We start from the raw sequence: 27,945 nt of genomic DNA on the forward strand, positions 1-27,945 counted from the left end.
AAATTTATTTAAATTTGATGAGATAAGAGCGACGATAAGAATTCAGATGGTTGCAAAACTAGGTCATCAAAGTTGTTTCTCGCTCTGTTTCTGTATTGTTTTCTGCAGGAAAAGTCGGTGAAGGTACTATGGTGAAATGTAGACATAAAAGCATCAGCAGATTTTCGATATTTTTAGATGAAGTTGACGGGATTTGCCATAAAATTTTTCGCCGTAATTCTTTCAAGATTAACCTAATAGTTCCGAGATAAAGATTGTCCAAAGTTAATCATTCGCTGATTGGGAAAATACCCATGTAATAGGTTTTCGAACTTGTAACTGCAACGTACGGGGTGTCGAGTAGTGTTACCATTTCTATCTCACAGTAGAGACGGTAGGGTACGTTTTTTCACGAGTTTGAATTCCTATTTTATTGTATGAGTGTAAGTTAGAGAACTATGTGTCATAAACGCAAGGACTAGTATACAGGAGGTATTCATAGGATCACAGCTTGTCTCTGAAAGGACCTGTAACTCTGACAAACTAACACAAAACCCGTGGAAACAATTCAAGAAGAGCTGTATTACTGTATGAGTTGTCTATATTCTAAACTCTTATCTATTCTATCGTCGCTTTGCTATTTTAAGCAAGATGTCGTTGTAGTAACCAACCCGTGCAGTAGTGTTGGAGCTACAATAATTTTAATAGAAAACGTCAGATACAGCATTTTCATGTCCTTTCAAACGTCCGACACAAAACCAATATTACCAGTAAAAACCAAGGTAAATATAGTGAGGAGGTAATGCCATTCAGACGCCTAGCACATAAGTTCGATGCCACTGACAACTTTTTTTTTTAATGGTTGACTACGATTTACTTGAATTTCAGAAAAATATTTTCGTTATGTCACAACAGATGGCCCGACTTTCTATTCCATTTTTTGCTTTCAACGAAGGTGTGAGATGGTGTTTGTACCGAACTTTCGTGTCACCGCACATCTGATTCGGTTATAGGCATTACCTCCTCACTATATTTACCTTGGTAAAAACAAAGGAGCTGTCAGACACGATACTGAAATGTAACCTCAATTCCGTTGTTTTTATTCTTTTTTCTGTTTTTATTTCTGTTGCGTGAACATGATCTCCGGTAAATGTTGGTAACACTAACGCTAAATGTATGAATGGTGCACTGTCATCTAAAAAATAATTAAATTTTGACTTTATGGATTTTGACCAAACTAACTGAGAGTGTGCTCAGAATAGATCAGTGTCAAATAACGGTTTTTCTCTCAAAATAGTGTCAAATGAGTTGTCAACTTCACAAAGCTAACCTCAAACAATGGCAGCTACATATAAATTTTTGTAACATTGTGGTTAGCTTTATGAAAATGACAGCTCAATTGACATCTCAAACGACATTGACAATGATCTATTCCGGTAAAGAAATTAGCTCATACCTTGGGCATAAATTATGGAATTTTTGTCGTAATCTAGGCCGTCAGCACGAAAAGTTGAACGATGTTTTGAAATTGCATTTTCTTATGTGAGACTGTTTCAATGTGAACGGTCTACACTGTCGTAAATTCATGAACCATCCCAAATGAAAGCGAAAAAAAAAACTGAATCAAATTCTTCAAAATAATTTTCTATTTACCCTCAAAATGCCCAGGTTATTTAATTATTCCGATTTAAAAATATTTATTGATAAAAGTATTGCCACAGATTAAAAAAGTCGACACTAGAATCGAAACGAATGTGCGAAGATGCGGGAAAGGACAGAAAAAAACGAATAAGTGGAATAAATATCATTAAGGCGTAATTGCCTGCCGATCGCTGAATTAAACCCAACAGATATCCTGTTACCCATCTATCTACATTGAACAGAAAATCAGATGCTGCAAATGGTACTACTTTTCGACCATTTCTAAACCATTTATTATGAGTAAAATATTGCAAATTAAACGTTTTTCATGGTTTCAAGAATCACAGTTCAGTTAATCCCTACTACCACTGTACAGTAGTTTTTGCAATCTACCGAATTCAGCTATCATGCAAGTATATACTTCAAGACATTGCTTGTTGTCGTTCGCAAACATTTTAAGATTTCATTGATTCCATCTTACTGTATTACTTACAGTTGCTTACACTTTTCTGCCAAATCGTCCGGCAAACGCATGTTTCATCTGTCTTTGTAACAGTCGATGAAATCCTTGGCGTCTATTGTCAAGGTTGTATACTTTGGGGAGGTCACGCAGACCGCCATTTTATTAGATACGCGGGAACACACCACTTTTGATAATTTTACATGTAAAAAATTTCACCACATCATCAAGACGACGAGAATCATCAGAGTAGGTGAATTTTTGTATGAAGTCGGCCATTTTATCATCAACTGTGGTGTGTAACCCGCGTATCTGTCTCTGCGTGACCTCCCCAAAGTATACAGCCTTGGTCTATTGTATGATAGGCCACGGCCTATTTTTAAGAAACATGTTTCTAAAAGTTTCTTAAGTTTCTCAAATGTTTTTCAAAGTTTCTAAAGTTTCTCAAAAGTTTCTGAAAAGTTTCTCGAATTTTTTCTTGAGAAATTTTAGAAACATTTTTAGAAACTTTGAAAAACATTTGAGAAACTTAAGAAACTTTTAGAAACATGTTTCTAAAAAATAGGCCCTGTGATAGGCTCTGGTTAAATTACCTTGACAATGAAAACGAAAATGAAGCTTTGGAAGTGATGTTTCCATAGATCATTTTCATTATACGGTACTTGTCAACGTAACCCCACTTAATTTTTCGTCAAGTTGTCCTTAACCTCAATCAACTGACGTTAACTGCGTTCAATTTACTGATTTTTATATGAAAATCGTTCGTTCAATTCATTCGATATTTTTCGACATGTCTGACAGTTGGGATCGTGTCTGACGTTTACAAGGTCATGAAAATGATCTATAGATAGCTTTTCTTACTTATCGTCAAATTTCCCTAATCATTGCCACAATATGATTTAAGTGTAGCAGAATACACCGGAAAGAGGACCACTATCATGACAATTTGTGGTGATGCCTTGTTTCAATTGATCCCAACATTGCAGATAACCTTCCGGATTTTCACAAATCGTTCGGACATATCTCAATATATCCATAAATAAGCCTCTAAATTTTTCTGTACATTGAGCAAATTCCTGTCACCAATCACCAATCAATTAAATTAAATTGAATATCTTAAGAATTTACTGTAGTAAAATTTCGGACTATTTCGTAGTCGGTTACGTTCGAACAAGAGAACGAAACACTTAAATAATATTCCATGTAGTCTCCATGGGATGGAAAATCCGGTTCTTGAAAGCCAAATACGTAATACATTGAAGCAAGTAAAAGAACTACGGAAATATTTTGAAATTGCATTTTCTTCTGTGAATAACCGGTAAACTTTGTTGAAAATTTCGGTAATACCGTAAACCGGTTATCTGAAAGTCAACGGTAAATACATTTCCTAATCTTAGCATTTTATGAAGAAATTAATTATTTTAAAATTGGGTCTGTTCGGAGAAAAAGTCTGCACCGATTAAATATGCTGCATTTAATTGGGTTAAAAGCTTATAAAAATCGGAAAGAATAGTAAAATTGAGCAAAATCGGATTCACCACGATAAACATTGATTTCCCGCACCCTCCAGGATAACAAAATTAAAATTTGAATTAGTTTGCGTTGCTATGTGGACCTGAGATGAGTTAAAATTTAATCCGAAAACAATATCATTTTTATGCATGAAGATTGCAAGAAACATAAAAACAAATTGAAATTTGGCAATAAAATTCCTGTTGTACGTGACATGTACTTTTATATGAAATCCACGAAATGCTCTCGAGAAAGCTACGTTACATGACATAATATCAGTCCACATCTCTCCACACTGAACAGAAAATCAGATGCTGGTATTACTTTTTGACCATTTCTAAATCATTTATTGTGAGTATAAACTATTAGCAATTAAATGTTTTCAAGAATCACAGTTCAGATAAGCCCTTCCACCACTGTACAATTGCTTTTGCAATCTACCGAATTCAAAGTTTATGCAAGTAATTTTTCCAACACATTTGTCCAGTGCATCTTGTCGTTCGCAAACGTTTTCAGAGTTCATTGCTTCCAATGATGACTTACAATTGTCCAACCAATGTATGCCAGTCTCTTCAGGACACTCATCTCTATCTTTTTCTGTCATTGCTTGCATGGCTCTGTTTAAATTATCTTGAAAAGGAAAACATTTTTAACATGAAATTTTTGAAGAGATGTGTAGATGGAGAGTTTTTCTTACTTATCGTGAAGTTTCCCTGATCATTGCCACAATAAGATTTAACTGTAGCGGGATACACTGTAGGAAGATGACCACTTTCATGACAATTTGTGGTGATGTCTTGCTTCAATTGATCCCAACATTGCAGATAGCTTTCCCGATTTTCACAGATCAATCGGAGATTTCCGAATATTTCCATAGCTGGAGCGGTAATTTTCGTTGTACATTGAGCAAATTTTTTCTGTTAGTAAATGGACACCAATCAGTTAAATGGGAGATTTTAAGAAGTATTTTGCAATTTACGGTCAAAGTATTCGTAACATTACGGGCGTCGGTTACATTCGAACAAGACAACGAAACACTTAAATAATATTCCATGAAGTCTCCAAAGGACGGTAAATCCGGTTGGTGCAAGCCATTTGCAAAATGCATTGAAGCAAGCAAAAGGACTAAGGCAATGTTTTGAAATTGCATTTTATTGATCTGAAACTGTCTTATTGTGAGCTGTCTTAAACTCATAAACTATACCAAATGATCAGCGAAAAGAAACTGAATCAAATTCTTTAAAATAATTTCCTATTTACCCTCAAAATGCAGAGGTCAGAACTTATGTAACTTCTTAATTATTCTGATTTAAAAATGTTTAAGAATCTTTCGTTGATAACAGTATTCGAAGTGACTATCTGCACCCGGGTGCATATATAGTCTTTATTACACTATTTGCACCCGGGCCAAAAATGAAATCTTGTTGCACAAGTTGAAAAACCTCACACAGCAGAAAATCTGTTATTTAAAGTGATTATTTGCATCTGTTCGCGAAACGTGGTACTGTTTAAGATTTAAAAAATCTTCTATGTGTACCCACTTGAGCAAATTGTGTAACACGCACTCGTTTCTACTTTTTTAGTATTTATTTAGCAAATAAATAAATCTCTGAAAATTTGTCCCATTTGTTCCTGAATATGTTATGGTATGCAAATCGTGTGAATCTCACTCCAGTATTTTCCATTGACGAACATTACCCAAGTAATGTGAAATGCGTTGATAATAAGGCCGCGCACTCTAAGAACATACAGTAATCCAAAATTCTCATACGAATTCAGTTTTCGATGTTGGTATAATGTCACGCTGCATTACGGACGTTCCATACAAAATTAGGGACCAAATGACTTAACAGAAGCTGTCTTTTGCCTGTTCTTGGAATGCCTTTCAGTCAAGAGAACAAAAACTATTTGCACCCGGGTGCAAATATTGTCATAAGACTATTTCCAAATAGCATCTACCAAACCAAAAGTATTTTGTTTTGCAACAGATTAAAAAAAAGGTCAACATTTAGAGTCGAAACGAACACATCACAGCACGGAATATCTGTTTTTTTTTTTTAGTGTAGAGAGAAGGTGTTGATAACATTACTGATTGGCTTTGGTTAATAATTCGGAAACTCATAATGACAAAAACAAAAATTATAGTGCTGGAATCTACCGAGAAGGCCAGGGTTCGATGCAGACAAGTCGGAATTTTTCTCCGTAGAATTAGTACTGTGTACGACGTCCCTAAGTCTACCCAAGCTACTTTTGGAGAGTTTTAAGTTTCTAGAGATGTTTTTCGTCTTAAGACAATCGTATGGGTCCTATATTTCAATGAAAATCTGATTGAAAAGATGACGCAATACTTACAAAAGATCTGATATCGCCCTAAAACCACTTACAGTAGAAGTGTGACGCAAGTCCTTTTATCCGCTTAGAAAAGAATTTTTAATTTCGCCAGCCCTTCTATTACAATCTGATGCGGACTACAATTGTAAGTATCTGGACTAATGAAGCCTTACAAAACAACATTTTGAAATTAACGAATTTCGCTGACGATGATGACTGAACATTCCACGATTTGCCGTCCACCGTTATATCATTGGCAGAAATGTAATCGACTTCTTCAAGTACGTAATGAGGACTATTTCTCAATCCCGTAAAAGAAATGTTCCGAAGAGTGATCCCAATGTAGGAAGTTCTAGGATGATCGGGAAAGCCTCGGATGAAAAGAGAATATGGTGCGCCATTTAGTACATTTACATTTTCTATAATGTAGTCCCGTAACACCGGCCGATAACCGCCATTGGATCCTTCGTCATAGTAAAAATCCACTTCGATAACCTAGAAGAAAATTCTCTTGCCAAAACAATGTTCGAGCAATCGGAACAGTATTTTCACAACTCTGGTTCGGCGAACCTCAGTCAGAAAAAAATTCGGCTCCTTACCTGCTTAGCTACTTGGCCGACTCTCACATTTCTGACATAAAAATCTTCCAGTGTTCCACCTCTCATTGCATTATTTTTGACTCGTATGGCTGTATCCAATCGGGGACTGTCTAGATAGCAGTCTTCAACGAAAACATTTTTTACGCCCCCGGATATCTCACTAAACGAAATTTCAATTCTTAATTCCTCAAGATGATATTTCATTCATCTCATCATCCATCACCTGCCAAGAGTAATTCCACCATGACCATCCAACATCGTACAGTTCTGAATTACAAAATTCTGTGACGGAACGTTAATCCTTCTACCATCGGCATTGCGACCCGATTTGATGGCTATATCGTCATCACCCGAATTGAACAGAACACCAGTGATCCAAACATCTGTGCATGATTCGGGATCGATGCCATCGTTGTTCGGTCCTAAGCTAAATAGTGGAATGACAGAATACATGGGTTGGCTGTGCCAGAAGAATGGTAATATGAATGAACCTGGTAAGATTAATATTCCTGATAATAACATTCTCGCAAAGCACGGGATGTATTATCCACATTGGAGAGTTGACGACTGTGACTCCCTCAATTAAAACATTTTTCGATCGATACGGCTGAATGAATTGTGCCCTAGACGGATGTGGCCAATAAACTTTTTTTAAACAAACATCTCTGGAATTCATTCACAAACCTTAGATAATGTCCGAGGCCAAATATTCTTTCTGATACTGTGACATTGTTCTCAGCCATTTTGAACAGAGTATCACGATCAGCGTTTTGGTTTGCGGTTGAATTGGCACAATAATTTCTCCAATTCCACCAAGTATTACAATCGGCATTTCCATCTAGCAGTCCACTGCCTAGTGCTTACAATTATTACTGGCTTTCAAGAAACACAGATTTGATTTGGAGTTCTACTTGCCCGTTATAGCAATATTTTCGACTTCGAACGCATAAATCAGTGGAGAGTAGTTCATGAGTTCGATTCCCTCCCATCTCGTAAAAACTGTCGGATATCTCGAAATTTCTTTTGTAAATCGTACAACAGCTTCCGCAGATATATGTAGCGAAATGTTCGACTTCAGAGTTATAGCCGACGTAATAAAAGTGCCAGACGGTACATAAACAGTGCCTCCGCCAAGGATGTTACAATCATTTATTGCGTCTTCAAATGCTTTGGCATTCATATCGACAACGTTGGACGGAGCTTCAACATCATTTGACCCACTTCTGATGGCTCCATAGCTCGTAACGTCGCAGGTACGTGCCGGAAAAATTGGCGCCTTTATACGGTTCAATATTATGGGAACGCGATCCCATGGATCTATTTGACTTGACGAATCTGGAATCGATGAATGAATTTATTTTTCTTCAATTGACCTCAATGACAAACGTACACGAAACCATTGATATAATGAGGAGTAACAACATCGAAAGCCACTGGAGCAAAGCCATCTTCCACTATTCTCGATTGAACTGTTCTTGCGACGACCAACGATTGTTTGTTTATGAGAGTAACACTTACTATTTATCGAAATAACTAAAGTGAAGTGCCTAACACAGGTAAGCTGCGCATGATAATTTTATGGGGACTGCGTATCTGCTTCTTGAGTTTAAGTTATCAATTTATTGTTATTATGTAAAGTCGAAGAAAATATTTTCCTAACCTGTTACGGACGGCTATTCGTCTGTTGTCTACAACGACGACGACAGTAAATGATGAGCGCATAATGCAGTCCTATATATAGCAAAACTTATGTTTGAAAAAATGAAGTAGAAGATTTTTCATAAATCTCTTGAAAATATTTGATGATTGGAAGTCACAGATTCGATGATTGTACTAGTGATACGGCAAGGTGACAGGTAAGACACTCATTCGGTCTCAAATAGTCAAAGCAAGACATGCGTAACGAGATTGATCGTTAAATGAAACATAGTAGACTGAGTCAACCCGTTTCGTGTCACGGCTATCTATAATACTTAAATCCGTGATTGAATTAAATTTTTACATAGTTTACATTTACATTAGTGAACAATCTTTAAAAACATTTTTATAAAATCAAAATCATTTCCAAATTGTCAGTTCAGAACTCGATTCGATTCACCAAAAACTTTATTTTATCAAACTCCTGAGCACCGCGAACATACTGTACGAACGATTAATCACCTGGAAAAAACATCCAATGTAATCATACCATTGCAATTAACATACCATACCACTGTTATACTGTTAAAAAGCTGATCAACGATAATGTGAAAATTTTTCCACTTTTCATAATCCTTGGTCTCTGCAGCTGTTCGACAAATATGATCATTGTGTTCTTGAATGACTGCGATAGATCTGGCCAATTCGATGAATATATTGCCTTTGATACACTTTCATTGGTTGAGGTGAGAATTGTGCCGAAATAGCATGGTAAAAATATCTCATTAAGCATTGTGCAAGAAAACGAGAAGTAATAGGCCAGTAATAGATTGTCATCAGATCCGTTTTCCATCTTCAAATGAATGAAAGTAAGACTTTTTAATAAAACTAAGAAATATTATTCGGGAAAGGTAATAGTTCCATATGTTTCATGGTGTAAACGTGACACGAACATGCTACGAGCACTTGCGACTGCATTACTGTTTCTCGATAAACTATGGTGCATGGTGAGGTATTTTATCGCAGTAGCAAAATGTTACGACATCTGTGAATATGAAGAGTTAAATGCATATTCATTTAGCTCCTTTTCGAATACGAATTGTTTTTAATTATATAAAAAAAACGTCTATTGACATCGTCAGCTTTGAATAAGATAAATCAATAAAATTCCATTTTGCATTTAACTATTCATATAATTCTGCTTGTAAATCTTTTACGCTGAATATTTTGTGCTCTAGTAATACATATAAACCGTTTGCTAACATGCACACACCTTGTAGTACGAGTCCATGTCTTTGTAAAGACATAAAAATAGTGCAAATTATAGCAGAATGGTGTGCTTTGGACCAGTGATTAATATTGAAACGTAGATTTTAAAAACAATTACTAGCCTTTAAAAAACCCACCCTTAACCCCTCCACCCCTTTTCAAAGTTTTCTGTGCAGAGGCAACTTAAATGAATTATTGTGAACTGATTTCTTCACCTACTGTATTGATATATAGCTCAAATGAAAGAGTAAAGTACAAGCTTTTTTTCAGGATCCTAAAATTTTCCAAAATTTTCCGATTTTCCACAGATTTTCCAATTTTTCTTCGGTGTAGTTTTTAATTTGAAAACGTAGCGGCCAGCTGCTATTTTCGTGTTAAATTTGAGCCATTTTAAATGAAATTTTTTTGGTCAAATTTTTATTTTTAATTTTTTTAAGCAGATATTTTGTTAAAACTGCTACAAATAAATAAAACATACGAATAAAGATGGTTTTTAAACCGTTTCAAAATTTGAACGAAAATGTCTTGCATGACTATTGTGGTAGGTTCTATTTGTAAATTTTCAGAAGAGTTTTACGCCATTAATTTTAGCGAGTAGAAGTGACCCGTAACACCTAATGCGTCAAAAGTTAATCACATTTTCGTTTCAATATGAAGTGTTTGGTATCTTTGTAAAGCTGGGATCTGCAGCTTTATGATGATGTTAACTATTTTCTGTGAATGCAGAGTGCCACAGTTACAGGGTTGGTCAAAGTTCACAAAGGGTGACAAATTTGCATAATAAACACAATTACAAAATTTAAAAACCATCTTTTTTCGTATGTTTTAGTTATTTGTAGCAGTTTTAACAAATAATCTGCTTAAAAAAATAAAAAAGTTTTTTTTACCAAAAAAATTTCATTTAATGCTCAAATTTAACACGAAAATGGCAGCTGGCCGCTACGTTAGGAAAAATCTAAGAGTGGTCTCTTCTGGAAAGTGGTAGCAAATTAAATACTAAACAATACTCAAAAAGAAATTTTAATTTTCAGAACAAAATTTTGAAGATATTTAAATTTAACCTTCAAATTAAAAACCGAAGAAAAATTGGAAAATCTGTGGAAAATGTGAAAATTTTGGAAAATTTTAGGATCCTGAAAAAAGCGTGGACTTTCCTCTTTGATTTGAGCTATATATCACTACAGTAGGTGAAGAAATCAGTTCACAATAATTCATTTAAGTTGCCTCTGCACAGAAAACTTTGAAAAGGGGTGGAGGGGTGGGTTTTTTAAGGGCTAGTAATAGTTTTTAAAATCTACGTTTCAACATTAATCAGTGGTCCAAAGCACACCATTCTACTATAATTTGCACTATTTTTATGCTATGGACCCGCACTATTGTGCGATATTTTAAGGACTTTATCAACCCTCAGAGTATAAATGGTAAGAAATATACACTTAACACTGTTACACTCTTTCACTTACAATTATTAATTGAAATCCAGTTAGACAGAAAATGGCACTGCTACAAAAAAGTTGAAATAAGAACGGAATGCTGAATACTCTTTCCACATCTGCCACATATCTGTAAACGTACGATTTACAACTTAAAATTCTTGTTCACTACATTTACATACTTCATGACAAATTTATGAGTTTTAATATTTTCCAGCAGCAGAGCTAAATTTTCCGAATCGCGTTGCTGATCCGTCAATTTGTTATTTTTATTGTATCCAATCTTACATGATCTCATTGCTAATATTTCGAGTTTGGCTGCAGCACAAATCATACAGTAGATTTGGTAATTTTCTAATCGAACCAATGTATGCGCTAAGAATATTACGCCGACAAATTGGTAGGTGTACTGCATGTAGTAGCAGGTCATATTGCTTCCTAAAAATGAAGAAAAAAAATATTTTTTTGTGACTGATGATCATCTGAAAAATTCAAAGGAAATCCAATCAGTGAAAAGGTCTTATTTAAATATCCTTCTAGCCTGCATTAAACAAGCGATAAAATTTGCTATACATTTGTAACGCTTGAGTAACACGCAATACTAAGCCAATGATAATTAGGGCTATTTGCAGGCCAGAATGCTGTAAATGTTAATACTGTCATTTCACTACGAAAATTTTCTTTTGCTATTTCCATTTCCGCAGAAACATATCCGCAATACTATTAAAAGTGAACGCGGTCACTCCATTTGTACTGCGGAGACTGTGGGTGCGGCTCTGTAAACAAGTGCGGAACTAAATTTGGTGGAAGAACCGCAAAATATATTGAACATAATTACTCCAATCACAAATAGACCATCCCGGATAAGGCAATCGAAGTTTATCATCAAACATCGGCGCAACACATGAAAATGTGATTGCAAATGAAGCACAAGTGAGATAAAATTTCATTATCGTTGAGAATAAAGCCAATCTCTTTTTAAATATGTCGTATTCCTGTTGGTTGCGCAGTTTAAAGGACTTTATTGTGATCAAGAAATTTGAGGCCTCGTCAAAATGATACACGAAATTAGTCATCCGGATGCACATCGATATTTCTGCCAATCCCACAAAAATTTGTTCCGTCAATACTCTCATATTCGGTGCGTACAAGATATTGCCAATCTCAGTGGCTGTGTATGCATACGAAAACGTAAATTGGAACAGAATGCTATAGAAGATGTATGAGAAGCGATATTTCCAATTTTTTGGCCAAATTCCAACAAATGTGAAGAATTTTATAAGTCCTTGAAGTGGTTCCGTCGGATCGAAAGTACTCCAACTTGATGGTGCGCTCATGATGGATAAACTAAACAGTGGAATTTTATTGCCCTGTATTTTATACGTAATTTATGTTCTATTAACGGAGCGTGGCTTAGTGCGTAACTCTCAACAAGTAAATTTTACCCTGTCAACTATGAAACTCAAAAGAAGTGGGTAACATTGTTGAAAAGCATACGAGCAGCTAACCCGTTCAGACGAGCTGTAGGAATATATCTGCTGAGTGAACTGGAACGTTCCTAATTGAGTTGAGTATTTCAAACAATTGTGGAGTGTCAATGGTCTTAGAAATCACATCGTACAGAAAGAGTATGCATGAATCAGAGCACCTCCTTGCTAGAGATGGCAAACCCAAAGAAAAACATCTATATGAATAAGGTCAGAATCTGTGGTTGGGATCGCTCCTCATCGATCTTTTTAGAGCGTAGATAACGAATTGTTCCTGAATCGATTCAATCTTATCGGTTTGACTACCATAGCTTTGGATTCCAAATCACCTACGCAAATTTCAGATGGGAACACCCTTGAGCTGATATGTATATGCTTCTGGAGCTCTTTACATTGCGAAACTCTTCATCCCCTTTATCTAGCAAGCATCATATTTCACTGCAAGATTTTAATTTTGTGATCTCCGCAACACAATTTAAAATTAAAAGTGAACGCGATCACTCTATCTGTACTGCGGAGACTGTAAGCGGCGCTGCGGAGCTATCTATATTTGATGGAAGAACCGCAACACAAAGTCTGAAACTCTACTCTGCCCATTGAAACAGAGAAGTGTAAGATTTTTTTGAGTGAATTGAATACGTTTAATTGATGAATAATTGATTAGGTTTGTAAGTAGGCATACCAATTACAGCATTATCTATGGCAGAAATAAATTGTAAAGTTTTAATGATTTAGTTTCTAAATAAAATACTTGAATCATTTATGAATTTAAGTCGAAAATTAATTGTGGATAGGTTCCTGGTAGGTTGGTTGAATGACGATGCCAGGTCAGGGTCGCCGATCGATGTGTATTGGAATTCACACCATAAGTCCGCTGTAAATTCAAAATGAAACGCACAACAACCAAATCAAAGGCAGCGTTGAAAGAGAAAGAAATATTTTGACAAATACCCCAAGGCAACTTGTAATAGACTGGTCTTCGGTCCTCTCGCTCTCAACGTAACATGTTGAAAGAGAAAGCAATATTTTGACAAGGCAAGTTATAATTAACTAGTCTTCGGTTCTATCGCTATGATCATAACAGTCTATATAAGAATGCGTTGAAATTTATTTCGTTATGGTGTGAATTGTGAATTTGCATCGGATCACTTATCCAAATAAATAACGATGAAACGCAAACAGTTGACCTTGATGATAATACTAGTTCGTCTGAAAGTACATCAATTCAATTTTGTCTAGAATTAGATATAGATGAAAACGAATTGAAAGTGCTTTTGTTGTTGATGTGGCATAAAAATTAAAGATTTCCGAACTTTCTGTCCATTTCTAGAGCCATCAGCTAATATCCTCAATATATCTTTCCCTTTCACAAACATGCCAGTTCTGTAGTAGTCTCTTAGTTATAATTCGTCGATTCCATCAGCATCTTCTGTAGTGCTTAGAACATCTTCCTCGTCTTCAGCATTGTCATCTGTTAAATCTTCGTCGCCAGCGCTGTTGTGGTCATAATAAAAATCCTTTTCAAATTGATGAATTTGAGAATGGTTCAGCTTTCAATTTTTACAGTTCACTCCCAATTGTGTCACATCGGTTTTTCCATGATCATTTCAAAGGTTTTCGATTTGAGCGATTATTTCAACTTCGGAAACTGTCGATTGGTTTATTTATTGTTATTTTTCGTAAGCAAGGCATAGGTATGTAATGTATCTCGCTAGCATAGGACCTGATTATGTAGTTGTATCTTGTTGATTCAATTGATAAATTCGAGCTTTGTAAAGTTCACCACCGTAGAACTCATCTGAGATAATGACCTTGCTTTTGCTTGTCGATATAAAGTTTCCTAAGGATGATTCCAAGCAGTGCTGTGAGAGCTGTCGTAAGCAGCGCTGACTTAAAATGCAAAAACCCAAACGCACTTCAGTGAGTTTTTGCGGCTTTGATGGTTATTGTTATATTATAAAATAAGTTGAATAGCCAGTTTTTCTCACTTTTTTATTCAATTTACAACATCTCACTTCAGTGAGTCAAAATTCCACTTCAATGTATCATCAGCTGGATCACACTTCCCCAATATGACTTCAGACTCTTTAGCTTGTATGCAAAGTTCACTGTCGATGTGTACCAACCATTTTTTCTATCGGGAAATGTACACAAAAACTCGTCAATGAAATTCAATTATTTGGCTCAAGCCCTGCACTAACATCAAACTCACCTCAAGATTATATTTCCATCGTGGCGAATATTCGCATGCTATCGAAACTACATATTTTTTAGCAACACCAAGACACTGTTCTTGTGCTGTAACAATCTTTTGGCCAGAAGACAGACCGAAAATTTGATTTCCGCCTTGTTTATGGCAATGGAAAGTAATGAGTGGATCGCCGGAAAAAGAACGACCAACATCTAAGCATTGACTGATATTTGAGAATGAAGCTATCTGAAAGGAGACACACACTTTACGAATTACATGTGACCTTTCTATGTATTGTAGCGTGTTGTACTCGCTCTGGTGCACTTACCTCACCGAAGTGTGAATATTTGGTATTGAAACTGCTATACGGATAAACGTTCTCCAAGTACCAGTGAAACGTTTTACATTTCAATCGTTGCTTCAGCGCTAAGCGCTCACTTATGTCACCTCCGGACAGACCTTTGGCTACTAAAGAGCATCAAACAAGTTTAATATCCATCAAAATTTTCAAAATAATTTTCCTACTCGGATTGACTGCGTTCAAAATTCCCCTGAACTCCGGCATCCAAACTTCCACTAATCGAATACTATTCCTTGTTATAATTTCAACTGAATTCCCTTCAAATGAGTACGTCGAAGATCGAAATAAATGTCCTACGTGCGAGCAAGGAATGATTTCCATGGAACCACCGCATTGCCATACCTAAACGGAGATGTGAACATAAGACAAATGTGATGGATTTACCGAGATGTTTTTACTCTGAGTGACATTTCCATATTTTCACTTCCCCACACATTCATCCCTTCGTCATATGCACCGATTTCGAAGAAAAATTCTTTGTCTATTGACAAGGCAGAGCCAACCATCGTTGGGGTTCGGACTGGGGCTGTTATGTCATAATGCCTTCGAATCAGTTCAATTTCTGGAATTTGAATCCTAAATTTGATTGGTTAAAGAGCACCCGGCACGGTACCTAGCAACGTACCAAGTAAATAGCAACGACCATCTGAATCCATGAATCGGTGTGAAGGCTTGATTCCATGAATATCTCATATCACTGAAATCAATAGTGTCGATTGTTGGTACTGCAATAACAGACCGATCACTTGCTATGCGTGCTAATAACGGCTGCAGCCAACCATCGCAACATTCACTGTGAGCATCCAGAAAAGTTAAAACTTGACCCTGTTATCCAAAAAGAAATAAACTCTTAGGGTCTTACGAGACAAAAGAAACCAAACGGAACCAAGCTAACGCGAAACTCGTTATTCCGAAAAGATGAAAATCTTCCCTTGTCTTCCTAAAATAAATAGCTGAAGTTATAGATTCAGTAAACTAACCGTTGCATGTTGGGCTCCAATAATACGGGCTCGAATTAAGCCCTCTCTTTTTGCATTCCTTATCAATTTAATGCGAACCGGTAGCAATTCTATGTAATCATCCAGTGGTCGTTTCAAGAACGGCCATGTGCTTAGATCATCAACAAGAACAATTTCTTTAATTAGTTCGATTGGCGATCGATCAATTACACTCCAAACAGTACGCAGTAACGTTGTCCACGCTTCGTTGTGAAAAATAACAATTACGCTTGTTGTCGGTAACTTTTCCGGATAGGACAGTCTCTTGCACTCTTCAAATCTTGTATCGGGCAGTGATCGATGCAGTGACATCATGTCCGATGCCAGGAGGTTGAACTGGTTCTCTTTCAGAAGTTGTTCCATTAATGATTTCATATTGTCGTCAGGTACGTAACCAGTTCCATTTTCACCGATGCCGTGAGGATTTGGAGTTCGGAAATTTGTAGGTTCGCTCCATTCAAACAGATCCGATTCGGCGTAGTTTTTTGTGATATTAAATGGCCATTCCACATGCAGCCCATCTTCGTAATATTGTGGACGGAACTTTATCTGGTGAAAATATTTTCAATATAGAGCTCTTGGTAAGTAATCGAATTTCATGTCAATAGGAACTAAAACTTTGCATTAATCTGTGCATTGTCGAAAACCATCAGTTCTCAAATGCATCTACTCTTTGAAGTAGTACAGGGCTTATTATTGGGAATTTTTTAAGAATTTTTTAAGACTTTTTAAGAATTTTTGAGAATTTTATGAATTTTTAAGAATTTTTAGGAATTTTTAAGAATTTTCAAGAATTTTTAGGAATTTTTAAGAATTTTTTAAGAATTTTTTGTTTTTGCTGTAAAAAGATAAATTCATGCAATTCATTTGTCAGTTACGTTTATATAATCGAACAATTCAAAATTCAATTTTATCAGATGAAGTTGTGTCTGATACGATTTCGACTGATGAAGTCGCCCCTGACATAGTGCCGACCCATCTTAAACGAGCTGGACAAAACGCTCACAAACTCAAATGAAAGCATTGTCAAAGCGACAAAAAACCATTGTTAATGTTAAGACCATTTTGAGTTTGAAACTAGGCCCTACCTCTTAGGTCTTAGGCCGCTTGACTGACTAAATTTTCCAATAATTGCAGTCCCTTACCATTTTTAAATAAGCTGGTGTTTTCAAGAATGGTCTGTTTGCTACATCATTAATTGTGAGTCTCTTTTATTTTCACTGACTGTTTAGAAAACTCAAAATTAATTTAATTTTCTGAAGAAACAAAGAGAGCTGTGAGTTGAAGGTTCAGCGAGCGATGTTTTACACCCAATAAATATGAGTCTACTATCTCTTGCCTACCTCTTGAATTAATTAAACTTCTCTGAATTACGGCCCTCGCTTCGCTCTGGCCGCAATATTTACACTCGTTCAAATATTACCTTTCATATGTCCTATAAGCATGGAAAAAATTCTTTTAAGAATATAATTTCACGCAAAAATTAACTTCTTCGAACTTAGCCACCCACTGGTCGGAACCACCAGAAAACATTTTAATGTCATGTAAATCCATGCTTAAACTTACTTTCAAAACTCACTTTTCTGAACTAAGACCGAGTGAAGTTATAAGACTATTTTCCTCCACCACAGACCACCTAAGCCCATATCTCTATAAACAATATGGCTAACAATTCGTATCATAAAACTAAATCTCTCTCTATTCGTCTTTCAGTGATTTCATGTGTATTTTATGTGTGTTTTTCTTAGTAAAAAGTAGCTTTCTTCTACAATTTTTTTTCTTTTAACGAAAATTGTCCTTATACAAACCCAATTTCTAGAACTTAATGACTAGTCTACCAACCAACGAAAAAATGTCGTGGTAATAAAAAGAAGTTGTGTATAGAATTACTCCCATCTCACTACTTCAATATTGCTAATCATGGATTTTCATTCTCCATCGAATGAGCCCAAAATTTTGAAAATCGATAAAGAATTACTTGAGTTATCGCGGCAACAAGTGTACGGACGTTTTCCGTATTTAACGTTTTATGCCAATGTAGAACATTTTCAAAATATCTGTCATAAAATCCTAACTTTCAGTCAAGGAAGTAGACGAAAAATTTAATCATATTAAATGCAAAATATTTTCGAAGAATTTTTTTAGAATTTTAAGAATTTTTTAAGAATTTTAAAGAATTTTGAGAATTTTTAGAATTTTTTAAGAATTTTTAGAATTTTGAGAACTGAAATTCCCAATAATAAGCCCTGAAGTAGTAAGAATGAAGCATACAAACTGTAAAATTTCATTTGCAATCCTAGGTTTGTAAAGTAAATTTTCATGCTTCGGGGCCGAAAATGAGGGCAATTTTTTGAATTTTCTCGGGTTTCTGGCCCTCTGCATGAAAACTTACATGTGCACCTGTTTGGGACGGTTGATTTAAGGCACTTTCGCTTGTAAGCCTCACTTCGTTCGGCCTACAATCCGCGAAATTGCCTAAAATCAATCGTCCAAAACAGGTACACAAATAACCATTTAATAGTCATTTACTTTACTAGTGAAGTAATGAGGCTCTTCCCTCACGGGCGAAAATCCTTTACCTCGCTCGTAAAGTAAAACGTTATACTTTACACGTGAAATAATCTGATATCTCGTGTCACAATGAGTGAATGTACCTCGAGCTGAAGCCATCGGATACTTTCACTCATCTGGATACGAGATATCAAATTACTTACTGGTATTGTAATGTACTATTACATGCTTTTGTTTTCCCTAGGGTCGAAAGTGGCTTGTTACACACCTAGGGAAAACAAAAAATTTCTCAATGAGACCAATGCTGAAAATTTCGAAAAGGTTTTACAGCCATTCGATTTTCTGTTGAATTTGGAAACGACTATCGATTCTGATATTCGTAAAGGGGCTATGGAATTGAAGAACATTTATTTTGACGACTTGGACGAAGATTTCATTGAAGAGTGCATTCATTTCAAATTTTTCATGGACAATATAACTCAAGAAATTGAAAAAGAAAACGAAACATTCTAAGAAGAATCGGCGTCTGACGATGAAGAAACGGCTAAAACATTGTCTAAGAAAAAGGAAAATGTGTCAAAACCGGCGAAAATGTTGGCGTATATCAAGAAGCACGGAATCGCCCCAGAATTAAGAAGAGTAAAAAATTTCCAGCGTTCAACAGTGACGGGAAAAAACTAAACAGAGTGGCTATTTTGTACATCGAAAATGATAAACCCGCTTCATCGAAGCTGTTTAGAAAATGATATATTGAATTGAAACAACTTGAAACAACAATTCGTGACAGCGAAAGATAGAAAACGTTTTGTGTAAATTGAAACTTTTTTAAAGTTAAGTTATCTCTCTCTATTGTTTTTAGAGAATTTGATAAATGATAAGAAGTCAATAAATTTTTGGTTGTTCAAATTGGATATACTCAATTTACTTTGAAGAATTGTCGACGTTGAGTTATTATGCCCAGGGCGCTGAATCCTTAATCCGCCACTAGCTTATTAGGCTAAATATGTGTTTTATGACACACGGTCTGCGACCTTGTGTCATAATTACACAACTAGAGAGCCTAATGAAGTTCTTTGCACCTCGGTTGTATAAATAACTAATTACAAGCTACATGACATGCGTTGAAAGCCATTTTTGCCATGGCTCAAGCACTTCTTTCAACGCCATTAAAAATCCATTACATAACAAGGGTTAAAAAGAGTAGAATCTCGTTTTAGTGTGTTTTTTGACCTCGGCCTGGCTCCGAACCAACACAATTAACACAAAAATCACACTTTTTCACCTATTTATCCCTTGTTATGTAAGTGACTATTGTACGTGTGACAAATAGTTGCTAGGCGATTCTCTATGCGTGGACTGCCCCGGTGAAAAAAAAAACGTATTTGAGACCCTTTTTGAGACCGAAACTTTTGTATGGCCGTGAGACTACGTATTTCGAGCCTTTGAGAATATTTGAGACCGAGAATTTATCGAAATAGTTCATCGGAGTTCATCCAAAATTCATGAGACGTCTCTCTTTAGACTCATTTGAGGATGTTCTAGTCTGACTGAGTGGTCTGGTTTCGGATTTCCTAGACGTAGTGAGACTGACTGAGTGGTCTGCTTTCGGATTTGCTAGACGTAGTGAGACTGGATGAGTGGTCTGCTTTCGGATTTGCTAGACGTAGTGAGACTGACTGAGTGGTCTGCTTTCGGATTTGCTAGACGTAGTGAGACTGGATGAGTGGTCTGGTTTCGGATTTGCTAGACGTAGTGAGACTGGATGAGTGGTCTGGTTTCGGATTTGCTAGACGTAGTGAGACTGGATGAGTGGTCTGGTTTCGGATTTGCTAGACGTAGTGAGACTGGATGAGTGGTCTGGTTTCGGATTTGCTAGACGTAGTGAGACTGACTGAGTGGTCTCATTTTGGATTTGTTAGACCTTGTGAGACTGGATGAGTGGTCTCATTTTGGATTTGTTAGACCTTGTGAGACTGGATGAGTGGTCTCCTTTTGGGTTTGTTAGACGTTGTGAGAATGGATGAGTGGTCTCATTTTGGATTTGTTAGACCTTGTGAGACTGGATGAGGATAAATGAGTGTCATAAAAAAAAAAACTTTTTCAGACTTCTAATTTTTGAGTTTTTTCTAGACCGTTTGAGACTTCTCTTTTTTCAGTTTTTTCTAGACCGTTTGAGACTTTTCATATTTGATTTCTTTTTAGAACTTTTTTCTTCGTTCGTTATTTATCGGAAGATTTTTTTTGTACTTCTATGTTGAGTTCACAGATGGCCACTACCCTTTACTTTTTTTATAATTCGCTAGACCAAACTGACTGAAATTGTAGAATCGTTAGTAATATTTGAATTTTTTTATTTGTAATGTTTTTTCCGGTCACCCATCCAAGTACTAACCGCGACGAATGATGCTTAACTTTCAATTTGGACGGCCGTCGACGTTCACGTGCTGCTAAATCAGATATATCTATTTGGAGTTCTAATTTTGAACCGTTGTTACAATTTCCGAGGTCGGATGAGCAGTCTCATTGGCAGGCGGCTTGAGACCGAGTGAGTGGTCTTTTTCGAAGAAAATAATTTCTTCAATTACTGAGACCGGTTCAGTGGTCTCATTTGAAGAAAATATTTTCTTCGATATCTGAGACCGAGTGAGTGGTCTTTTTGGAAGAAAATATTTTCTTCAATTACTGAGACCGGTTGAGTGGTCTCATTTGAAGAAAATATTTTCTTTGATATCTGAGACCGGTTGAGTGGTCTCATTTGAAGAAAATATTTTCTTTGATATCTGAGACCGGTAGAGTGGTCTCATTTGAAGAAATCATTTTTTCGATTTCTGAGACCGGTAGAGTGGTCTCATTTGAAGAAATCATTTTTTCGATTTCTGAGACCGGTTTAGTGGTCTCATTTGAAGAAATCATTTTTTCGATTTCTGAGACCGGTTCAGTGGTCTCATTTGAAGAAAATATTATCTTCGATTACTGAGACCGGTTCAGTGGTCTCATTTAAAGAAAATATTTTCTTCGATATCTGAGACCGGTTGAAACGTCTCTTTTGCAGAAAATATTTTCTTGCATTATGGATACTGTCTACACCCTCAAGATCAACAACACCAAAAAGAAATGAAACTCATTATAATGAACAGTGTGATATGAAAAACTAAAACAGCTTATGTTTCGCTATATAAGGAGAGAGCTGAGACACAAACACATTTATTTCATCAATTGAAATTTCCCGTCAAACTCCGATTTGAGAAACGGTTGCGTTTTGTCATTTGTTTCCGAGCTAATACCGATCCTTCAATCTTTTATTGTGTAAACCCAAACGCAAATATTTTTTCAAATTTTCAAGAAACGAGCGACAAAGACCCTGAATAGAAATTGTTACCTCTTTGTCTCTTACCTTTGGTGTACATTTGCATGAATCTTTTTTGACGCAAAAAACGTCATTTTCGTACGTTTAGTGTACATTCGCATTTATCTTTTTTCATTTTGTTGACGCAAAAAGCGTCGTTTTCATACTTTTTTCGTTGTTTTGACCAATTCAATTTCCTTTGTTAATAAAACGTTTGATTTAATTTAAAACAGTTGTCTCACTGGATCTGCAGAACGAACCAAAAGAACGCAAAACCTCAACTATTCGGTTGCATTTATTTTTAAAATTAGCATTTTCTTCGAAAGAGACCACTCGACCGGTCTCAAAGAATTGAAAAAATATTTTCTTCCAAAGAGACCACTCGACCGGTCTCAAAGAATTGAAAAAATATTTTCTTCAAAAGAGACCACTCGACCGGTCTCAAAGAATTGAAAAAATATTTTCTTCAAAAGAGACCCCTCGACCGGTCTCAAAGAATTGCCAAAAATATTTTCTTCAACAGAGACCACTCGACCGGTCTCAAAGCATTGAAAAAATATTTTCTTCAAAAGAGACCACTCGACCGGTCTCAAAGAATTGAAAAAATATTTTCTTCAAAAGAGAACACTCGACCGGTCTCAGAAATCGGAAAAATTATTTCTTCAAATGAGACCACTCAACCGGTCTCAGATATCAAAGAAAATATTTTCTTCAAACAAGACCACTCAACCGGTCTCAGATATCAAAGAAAATATTTTCTTCAAATGAGACCACTCAACCGGTCTCAGTAATTGAAGAAAATATTTTCTTCCAAAAAGACCACTCACTCGGTCTCAGATATCAAAGAAAATATTTTCTTCAAACAAGACCACTCAACCGGTCTCAGATATCGAAGAAAATATTTTCTTCAAACGAGACCACTCATCCAGTTTCGCACAGTTCACCAATAAATGTTAGCAAAGAGACTACTTGTTCCGTCTCAAGCGATCTGGACATATAACTGCAACGAGACCACTCATCCAGTCTCGCACAGTTCACCAATAAATGTTAGCAAAGAGACTACTTGTTTCGTCTCAAGCGATCTGAGTATATTACTGCAACGAGACGACTCATCCAGTCTCGCACAGTCTGGCGAAATAATATTCGAAAAGAGACTACTCGTTTGGTCTACGGTATTCTCATTTGTTCATCCGAAATGATTTTAGCAAAAACAAAAATATTTTGAGACCTAATTGAGAATTCCAGCAATTTTGAGACTGGAATTAGACCGTTGAGAATACGTATTTCATGGTCTCGTGAGACCGATATTTTCACTGGGGTGATGATGCATTCAAGGCTGTAGGCACAGCAGTGCTCCTAGCATGAACACTGAACTCTCAGTATTGTTTGTATTGTAAGTTCTGACTCGTAAAACGGAAACAAGTCGTCTATATGTACAAAAGAAACGCAGTACCTACTGTGATTTCATCAGCCTCCGAATATTTTCTATGTTCATGCTAGAAACAGAGCTGTGCTGTATGTGTATTCAAGTCAATGTACTTTAATTATACGGCCGTACACCGCTAAGAACGTACCTGCTTAAGATGTGTCCTGAAGTATTCAAATGTATGTAAATTATTCAAATAATTATTCGAATATAAAATGAACAGGCAAGTAACACCAACGACAATAATTAAAATGATTTTCGAAGCTTTCATTGCGACAAAATTTTAACTATAGGAGTAAATATTGTTACAGCTGTTGAGTCGAATAGTATCGACCTATAATTAATTGAATTGTTCCAACGAATTGATAAGCACTTAAATTTAAACATAATACGAGTTCACATCAGTTAATTAAAGAGTTTTTTCATCATTCAACATATCTGATTTGTACATTACATTTTTTGTTGTTTTGCAGCCAGAAAACGACCCATTACCGTGTAAATAAAAACCTTTTTTTTCGCAATTTTTTGGCCACAAAACAATAAAATACCGTACTGTCTCACTGGCAAATTTTTTGTTTCGACGTGTGGCATATATTCCTCGCCTTCGGCTTGAAATACAACCTTCACACTCACATCAACAAAAAATGTCCCAGTGAGACAGTAATATACCATTACATAACTGTTTGTGACTGTGAAAAAGTGTTTATCCGACGCTAGCATGTAATATACTATTAGTGGCACATTATAATAGACGTTTTTCTATTGTGTTATCTGCTTTTGCAATTCAGTAATTCAGCTCAACCACGCAGAGTATTCAAAATATGAAAACATTTGTAAAGTTTTACGTTATAGTCATAAATCATTCAATTTTCCATCGGTAAGCGAATAATGTACGACAAAGGTGAGTAAAAATGTAGCTTTGGTAGACTTACCTGCACATAATCTCAGAAGTTCATTTTGTCGTATTGAAAATTTTTGTCATGGGAGAACGAGTTCCTACACTTTAACATTCGTAGTGTAGATTTCGACCTTGTTTGAATATTTTTTATTTTAACGAGTATAGTCTGTCCAGGGCCTACTTTTTAGAAAACTTTTAGAGAAAATCGAGAAAATCAAGAAACTTTGAGAAATTCAAGAAACTTCGAGAAATTCAAGATACTTTGAAAAAAATTTCTTGAATTTCTCAGTTTGTTGATTTTCTCGAACTAGAGAAATTTCAAGAAATTCCAGAAAATTCAACAAATTCGAGAAACTTCGAGAAATTCAAGAAATTTCAAGAAACTAATTTCTCGAGTTTCTTGAAGTTTCTCGAATTCGAGAAATTTTAATAAATTCGAGAAAATTCGAGAAATTTCGAGAAATTCAAGAAATTAGTTTCCAAAAAGTAGGCCCTGGTCTGTACTCTTAATAGTGTCGTCTCACTGAGTACAGCAAAGTGCAGCGGATAATAGTAGATTACTTCCTTGTTTATTTAAAAAAATCTTTATTTCTACAATCTTGTTATGTACAAATCACATTCCGACCGTTCCTTTTGGTCTGCTGGACTATCCAAAACATCTAAATTTCGACCCTTTGTCTCAGGAACAACCACTTTGGTAAAAATAATTCCTAACACATTAACAGCCGAAAACAGGAACATACAACCGTATAAATCTAATCCCAGCATTAGCGACGGAAATACTTTCAGCATTATGAATGCAAAGACACTTACTGACGACATGCAAATTGGTCCGCCGATGCGTTTGATCTAGCAATGAGAAGAGTTCAGTTAATATTACGTTGTCAATCATCAGAGACAATCAGTTTCTCTTTAATTCGTTACCTTTTGTGGTAACACCTCCGATATGATAATGTACGGTACGGGTATGATACCAATGGAACTAATGTAAATCACAAACGATAGAGTGACGACTGGAATCCAATTGTACTGAGACAGATCAATATTCGATTGATGTTTGTTCAAGTAGCAATAGATTCCCATAACACTCAGTCCTATCGCCGCTCCGCTACACGATATTGTCAGCAATAGTTTTCGGCCAATGCGATCGATTAAAAAGTACGTACTGATCGTACCGGCGATTTGTAAGCAGCCCAAAATTATTGTCGATAAATTCGGATTCATAGTTGAGCCGGACTCTTCGAATATGGTCGCACCATAGCTAACTAGTGTAAATGTGCCGCTGAATTGGCTTACTGCCATAAGAATAGGTCCGATTAGCATTGCGCGCATGGACACTGGATTGACTGAAAATAATTTTTCGTCATTGTAAGGTCGATCTTTCGTCAACGGTGAAATTTACTTACGAAAATCTTTCAATTTCACCTTTTCTTCACATTTATTGCGTTCGGCAATTTCTATCAATTTTGCTAGTTCTTTCTGCAGTTCCATTTCGTTGTCCGAACCGACTTTGCAATTTCTGTAAAATCTTAGCGATCGTTCGGCATTCTGGATTTTAAAAAAAATCGAATTTCTCAGTGAAATTTAAAAGAAAGGACGAGCAGACCACCAACCTCAGTTTGTCCAATTTTTAAGAAATATTGGGGCGATTCCGGTATAAAACTGAACAAGACAAAGAATATGAAAGGGAATACCATCAAGACAACACATCGAGAAAACCATTGTAAATATGCACCAGTTATGTATCCGAAGACGATTCCAATGTTGAAGTTTAAAGTTAGAAGTGATGCTAGGGCGCCACGAATTCTGTATAGGTAAAGAACAAAATATTTGGCTTTATTCTAAAGTTTTTCTAAGGCCAGTCGCCAGAGGTCGTTCATAAATCAAGTAACGCAAAAATCTATATTTTCAAGACCCAAACCCCCTGTCACGCAAAATGTATGGATTGTCATGTACCCGCTTCCACTCTTGCGTTACGTAATTTATGAATGGCCCCATACTAGAAAGACAAGATTTCGTTTGCCTCTTCCACATACCTATGATCGGCTATTTCCGCTACGAAGAGTTGAATGCAAATGAAAGCTCCTCCAGTCAGTCCAGTCGTGAACCTACCAAATGACAAATGCCATGGATTTTGTGCATAAATAACTGTAAACCAAAATATCTGCAAAGGACAGACAAATGTCACAGTTTACCGCTTCTGGCTTTTCAATTTTTCTTTACCGTAATCGGAAACGCACACAGTAGCAGTGATCTTTTGTTACCAATGAACAAAGACAACGTACCAAAAATGATTACACCGACGGCAGCTCCTAGATATTTAATATTTCTGAATTAATTGAGTTCGAATTCAATTTATAGGAAAACAATAGAACCTAGAGCGAACAAAGATCCAATCCAACTAGCTGCTTCCAAAGTCAATTTTCCACTGGCTAGGGGTGAATCTTCCGAAAGAAGGACGGGTAAGGAGGGTGACATCCATCCCGCTGAGCAGCCTTGAGCGAGCACTATAACGTTTACTGAAATTTTTTAAAGATTTTACGATTTCTGTTTTAGAATTCGCGTCAAATTATTCGACAAATTATTGCAAACAATATTGCAACAAATATATTCGGTCGGTATAGCAATTTACTGTTGGTAATAATGTTATATTTTATAGCAAAATGTATGCTTAAACTATTAAAGTAAAAGTTTTTCTTACAAATTGACATGATATCGACTGTGAAGTGTTTTGACAAAGATCTATGCTAGTGACGCATTAAAAGGAGTTTAAAAGAGTAAATGAGTTTAAACGAGGTTTCTGAAAGGAACCTGTCCTGTCTTGTCGTGACGTTCTACTAAGTTTGTCCTTTCTTATACCTTCATCAAATACTTAGAGTAAAAACAGATCTTGTTATTATGACTTGGGATGGGACAGTATCCAAGATAAGAAAGCTGTATGCTGCTGTAGTGTCTATTTTTGAGAAAGTATTTGTAAAAATCAAGATCAATTTGTGAAATTCAAGAAATTTCAAGAAAATCAAGAAATTCAAGAAAAATAAAAGAATCTTCTGATTCGATTTTCGAATTTTCCTGTTTTTTCGATAAATTTCAAGAAACTTCGATACTCTAATTTCTCTGCTGTTTGCCGTATTTAACTCGACATTCATTCCAACCCGTACCACACTTTTTGAGTAAGCACCTCAGGCGGTACCATTCAATCAAATGAGTGTAAACTTATCCAGTTCAATTGTACTGGTGTTTTTATTTACCACAAACACTCGCCAGAAATTGATATTTAACATTTTCGCTAGTTAATTCACTCTGTTTCACTAAGCTAACATCACTTGACATTGCTAAGGATATGTTTCGATGAAAATTAATTAAATTAATTAATTCCCAACAATGATGAACCGCGCTTGTTCAAATTATAATAACGACTAGGCAGACGACTATTGTACACAATGTATTTAAAGAATATGAGACTGCACTTGAATTTCGTGAATCTTAATCGTTCAAAACCAATGAAAATCTAATGAGATAAAGCACATTCAGAACTAAACTGGAATTGTTAGGTCGTGTTTCGAGTTCTTCTTTCGCGACAATTTGAAATAAAGTTGTGGTCTTCGGACGACATTTCTTCGAAATCCATTTAAATGGGTTTCTCAAACGAATTGTAGATTGGTAAAAACACCAGTTGACGGATGATTAATTTGATGGAAAGTAAAATACGGGAAAACAAAGGCAGTAAAAGATCTGTAAAAAACATTTTTGGCGAATCTGTTCGCTTTCAACAAAAGAAGTAACAGATTCGGTTCTTATTAAATAGTTGAAGGAATACCTAAACCATAGCACTGCTTCTAGCATTAACACTCGTATGTCAGAC

General features: G+C 35.9%; 5 protein-coding genes across 7 annotated transcripts; all 5 read right to left on the minus strand.

Moving 5' to 3' along the window:
* Positions 1–1,891: 1,891 nt before the first annotated feature.
* On the minus strand, positions 1,892–4,832 carry LOC119078544. Of its 3 annotated transcripts, none has more exons than XM_037186114.1 (4): positions 4,572–4,831; positions 4,290–4,509; positions 3,993–4,222; positions 1,892–1,972 (listed from the first exon to the last, which is right to left on the minus strand). In XM_037186114.1, exons 1-4 carry the CDS (start codon positions 4,785–4,787, stop codon positions 1,955–1,957), a joined length of 684 nt encoding a protein of 227 aa, XP_037042009.1. In that variant the 5' UTR covers positions 4,788–4,831; the 3' UTR covers positions 1,892–1,954. The 3 variants fall into 3 exon arrangements, with proteins under 3 accessions (XP_037042009.1, XP_037042008.1, XP_037042010.1); XM_037186113.1 differs by having other exon boundaries at positions 1,892–1,945; positions 3,976–4,222; positions 4,572–4,830; XM_037186115.1 differs by lacking the exon at positions 1,892–1,972 and having other exon boundaries at positions 3,969–4,222; positions 4,572–4,832.
* A 1,176-nt stretch (positions 4,833–6,008) lies between these two features.
* On the minus strand, positions 6,009–8,036 carry LOC119078518 (probable polygalacturonase). The gene is made up of 7 exons (XM_037186081.1): positions 7,913–8,036; positions 7,438–7,857; positions 7,207–7,375; positions 7,014–7,145; positions 6,746–6,949; positions 6,523–6,682; positions 6,009–6,418 (listed from the first exon to the last, which is right to left on the minus strand). The coding sequence occupies exons 1-7, from the start codon at positions 7,968–7,970 to the stop codon at positions 6,044–6,046; spliced, it is 1,518 nt and encodes a 505-aa protein (XP_037041976.1). The 5' UTR covers positions 7,971–8,036; the 3' UTR covers positions 6,009–6,043.
* Positions 8,037–8,532: 496 nt separating this feature from the next.
* LOC119078535 (putative odorant receptor 71a) lies at positions 8,533–12,188 on the minus strand. Its single transcript, XM_037186102.1, has 5 exons — positions 11,701–12,188; positions 11,045–11,300; positions 10,893–10,992; positions 8,744–9,013; positions 8,533–8,682 (listed from the first exon to the last, which is right to left on the minus strand). Exons 1-5 carry the CDS (start codon positions 11,996–11,998, stop codon positions 8,629–8,631), a joined length of 978 nt encoding a protein of 325 aa, XP_037041997.1. The 5' UTR covers positions 11,999–12,188; the 3' UTR covers positions 8,533–8,628.
* Positions 12,189–13,749: 1,561 nt separating this feature from the next.
* Positions 13,750–16,450, minus strand: LOC119078618 (polypeptide N-acetylgalactosaminyltransferase 5-like). The gene is made up of 7 exons (XM_037186214.1): positions 15,527–16,450; positions 15,300–15,477; positions 15,066–15,243; positions 14,869–15,008; positions 14,562–14,786; positions 14,365–14,483; positions 13,750–13,843 (listed from the first exon to the last, which is right to left on the minus strand). The coding sequence occupies exons 1-7, from the start codon at positions 15,592–15,594 to the stop codon at positions 13,750–13,752; spliced, it is 1,002 nt and encodes a 333-aa protein (XP_037042109.1). The 5' UTR covers positions 15,595–16,450.
* Positions 16,451–24,649: 8,199 nt separating this feature from the next.
* Positions 24,650–27,413, minus strand: LOC119078619 (facilitated trehalose transporter Tret1-2 homolog). Its single transcript, XM_037186215.1, has 8 exons — positions 27,332–27,413; positions 26,456–26,599; positions 26,304–26,392; positions 26,117–26,244; positions 25,694–25,886; positions 25,487–25,628; positions 25,005–25,426; positions 24,650–24,929 (listed from the first exon to the last, which is right to left on the minus strand). The coding sequence occupies exons 1-8, from the start codon at positions 27,411–27,413 to the stop codon at positions 24,672–24,674; spliced, it is 1,458 nt and encodes a 485-aa protein (XP_037042110.1). The 3' UTR covers positions 24,650–24,671.
* Between the last annotated feature and the right edge of the window lie 532 nt (positions 27,414–27,945).

This window comes from Bradysia coprophila, unplaced genomic scaffold (assembly GCF_014529535.1).
Source record: "Bradysia coprophila strain Holo2 unplaced genomic scaffold, BU_Bcop_v1 contig_297, whole genome shotgun sequence".
Lineage (NCBI taxonomy): Eukaryota > Metazoa > Arthropoda > Insecta > Diptera > Sciaridae > Bradysia > Bradysia coprophila.